General features: G+C 43.2%; 1 protein-coding gene across 1 annotated transcript; it reads left to right on the forward strand.

The window, feature by feature from the left end:
- Nucleotides 1-1,093: 1,093 nt before the first annotated feature.
- LOC121973789 (ethylene-responsive transcription factor ERF113-like) lies at nucleotides 1,094-2,440 on the forward strand. Its single transcript, XM_042525142.1, has 2 exons — nucleotides 1,094-1,565; nucleotides 1,714-2,440. The coding sequence occupies exons 1-2, from the start codon at nucleotides 1,412-1,414 to the stop codon at nucleotides 2,352-2,354; spliced, it is 795 nt and encodes a 264-aa protein (XP_042381076.1). The 5' UTR covers nucleotides 1,094-1,411; the 3' UTR covers nucleotides 2,355-2,440.
- The last annotated feature ends 319 nt before the right edge of the window (nucleotides 2,441-2,759 follow it).

Here is a 2,759-nt window from a genome sequence, read left to right on the forward strand (position 1 = left end):
GAAGAAGATTGTTTACTGAGCTCTAACTTCATTGGATTAACAACCTCCCCGATTGTAATTAAACAACCCTTTTGTGTCTCTTATTTTTTAGTCATTTACTTTGTTTATCCAAGTGTTGATGGTTTTGAAGCTATAAAGATCGAGAAAGGTTCGTTTTAATTTTACAGGGCTATTCACCCACCTCTAGCCGGCCGCCAGTGATTCTACAATAGAGTGTCATGGTTATTAGGTCTTCCAGTAATAGATCAAGGATCTAGAGTTCGAACCTCAGCTACGGTATATTATTGAAAAATTTTCTCCTTAATGGACAGTTGACCTAAGAATGCTGACGGTCAGGATGAGCCTCAACGTGTATTTCCCTGATTTACTAAGATGATTAGTGAAAAACTTCCATGGGATCGAGTTGGTCACCCTAGATCGATCAGATGTTATCGGGTCAATCTTTTTTTTATATACAATTATATATGATTAACCAGGTAACATCGAATCTGGGATGGCTGGTCCGATCACACGAAAATTTTTCACTGACTACCTGGACAAATCAAGGAAATGCACATAGAGGTCATTCTGAGAGCCAACATTCTCAGGTCATTATCCATTAGGGAGAAAATTTTCCAATAATTTACCCTGACAGTCAGTAGGAAATTTTCATAGGGTCGGACCGGTCATCCAGATTTGATGTTACTTGATTCATCATTTTTTTTAATATATGATTATATATGCCCCCGGAGCTATGGTGCAACGAAAGGGTATTAAATTATTATCCAGACATCCACGATTTGATTTCCGATTATAACATATATGTAAGATTTTTTTTTCAAATGGGATATATAATTATAGAATATTGGACTTCTAAATTATATATCATGAGTATTTCCTAATTTATTTTTTATAACTGATAAAAAAAAACTTCTTTCATATCGGATTAGTCACTCCTATTATCTGATTCATCATTTATTTTAATATATAATTATATATGACAATCCATTAGCTCCATCGTGTTGGTATTTGGATATAGAATTATTTCATTCGACAAGAATATATTTCACCCCCAAGATTAAATGTCATCCCACATGGCTCGGTACGAAGGGCGCTTGGGATGAATTCATTATATATGACAATCCATTTCAGCTTTTAAGTTGCAGTAGTATGCTTCCATAGCCACCTCCTGCTGCTGCTGCTTCTCATACTTGCTCTGTTTCCGTTATAGTTCAATCTCGTCATCGAAGTAGAGTTATTGAAGGTGGATCGGAGGCGTGAGAAGAAGCCTCTTCCTCCCGACGGCCGCTTGGAGGAGGAGGAGGAGGAGGAGGTGGAGGTGGAGGTGGAGGTGGAGAAGAAGGCCGATCAGGAGGGAGGAGGAAGCGATTGGCACGCCGGCTTCTCGTTGGCACGCGCCGACGAGGACGCCATGGCTTTAGTGTCGGCCCTCTCGCGCGTGATCAGCTCCCGCGCAGGCGAGGAAGCGGGTGAGCCACCGGCGGCGACCGGATCGCAGTCGTTGGCGGAGAGTTTTCGTGGGGTGCAGGAAGCAGGGCCGCCACGCCTGGCCCAAGAAGATGAAGGTCTGTGTTTGTTGATTTGATGTTTTTGGAGATTAATTGGTTCGATTTCATCTGCTTTTAGCATCCGAATTGCTCCACGAATTAATCATGATCGAATTAATTCCGGGCAGTTTGGATTTATGTTTACATGAATTGAGAATGGTGACAGGGAGCCAGAGGGGGCGCCGCTACAGGGGAGTGCGGCGGCGGCCGTGGGGGAAGTGGGCGGCGGAGATTCGCGACCCGAAGAAGGCGGCGCGGGTGTGGCTGGGCACCTTCGACACCGCCGAGGACGCCGCCGCCGCCTACGACGAGGCCGCATTGCGCTTCAAGGGCGCCAAGGCGAAGCTCAACTTCCCCGAGCGCGTCCAGGGCCGCCTCGTCGCCCACCTCATCTCCCCCCAACGCCCTACGCCGGCGCCGCCTCCTTTCCACCCCCCTCCTCTGCCCGCCGCCTACCCAGACCTGCTGCAGTACGCCCAGCTGCTGCAGAGAAGTCCAGAGGAAGACGAACATCCTCCTGCAGCGGCGGCGGCGGAGGCGTCGGAGCTAACGTACGCCGCCGGCAGCACGTTCTCGTCGATCGGGCCGTACTATTCGCATGAACACCTCTTTGGCTTCCCTTCTCAGCCTCATTCTCCATTCACCACCACTCTTTCTTCTTCTTCTTCTTCTTCTTCTTCTTCTTCTTATTCTTCTTCTCCTCATTATCGTAGTTCTATCTGTTCATCGTCGTCGTCGTCGTCTTCCAGTACGAATTCATGGGCGCATGGTCAAAGAAAGGATATAAATCGCAGTCAAACTCGATGAACAATTTGTGGTGTAATGAGATGATCATATGGAGACTTCAATGAAATTTCTTAATTGAAAGAATAATAGCTTAATTTTATTTTTAATTAATTGTTGGGCTAATGGTGATTCTTCAAGGTTATCAATTAAAAATCTTTTGGTTGAAAACTTAATTGTTAATATTTAATTATTGGTAAGTTGATGATCTGTTAGGCAATAAAAAAAATAATTCTCTGTGTCTATACATACATTAAGATAGCAAATTTAGACTTTTCAAAGAGCAAAATGATTTTTTACAAACTTATTTTATTATTTAAATCTTTTATAACATGTTTAATTGGTTAGTAAATTTAATATCATAAGTTTGTTTGCTTTATTTTTTTTATAAATTTAATAAGAGTTGGGTAGATGAATATTGATATAGAT

Source organism: Zingiber officinale, chromosome 4A, assembly GCF_018446385.1.
Source record: "Zingiber officinale cultivar Zhangliang chromosome 4A, Zo_v1.1, whole genome shotgun sequence".
In the NCBI taxonomy this organism is placed as follows: domain Eukaryota; kingdom Viridiplantae; phylum Streptophyta; class Magnoliopsida; order Zingiberales; family Zingiberaceae; genus Zingiber; species Zingiber officinale.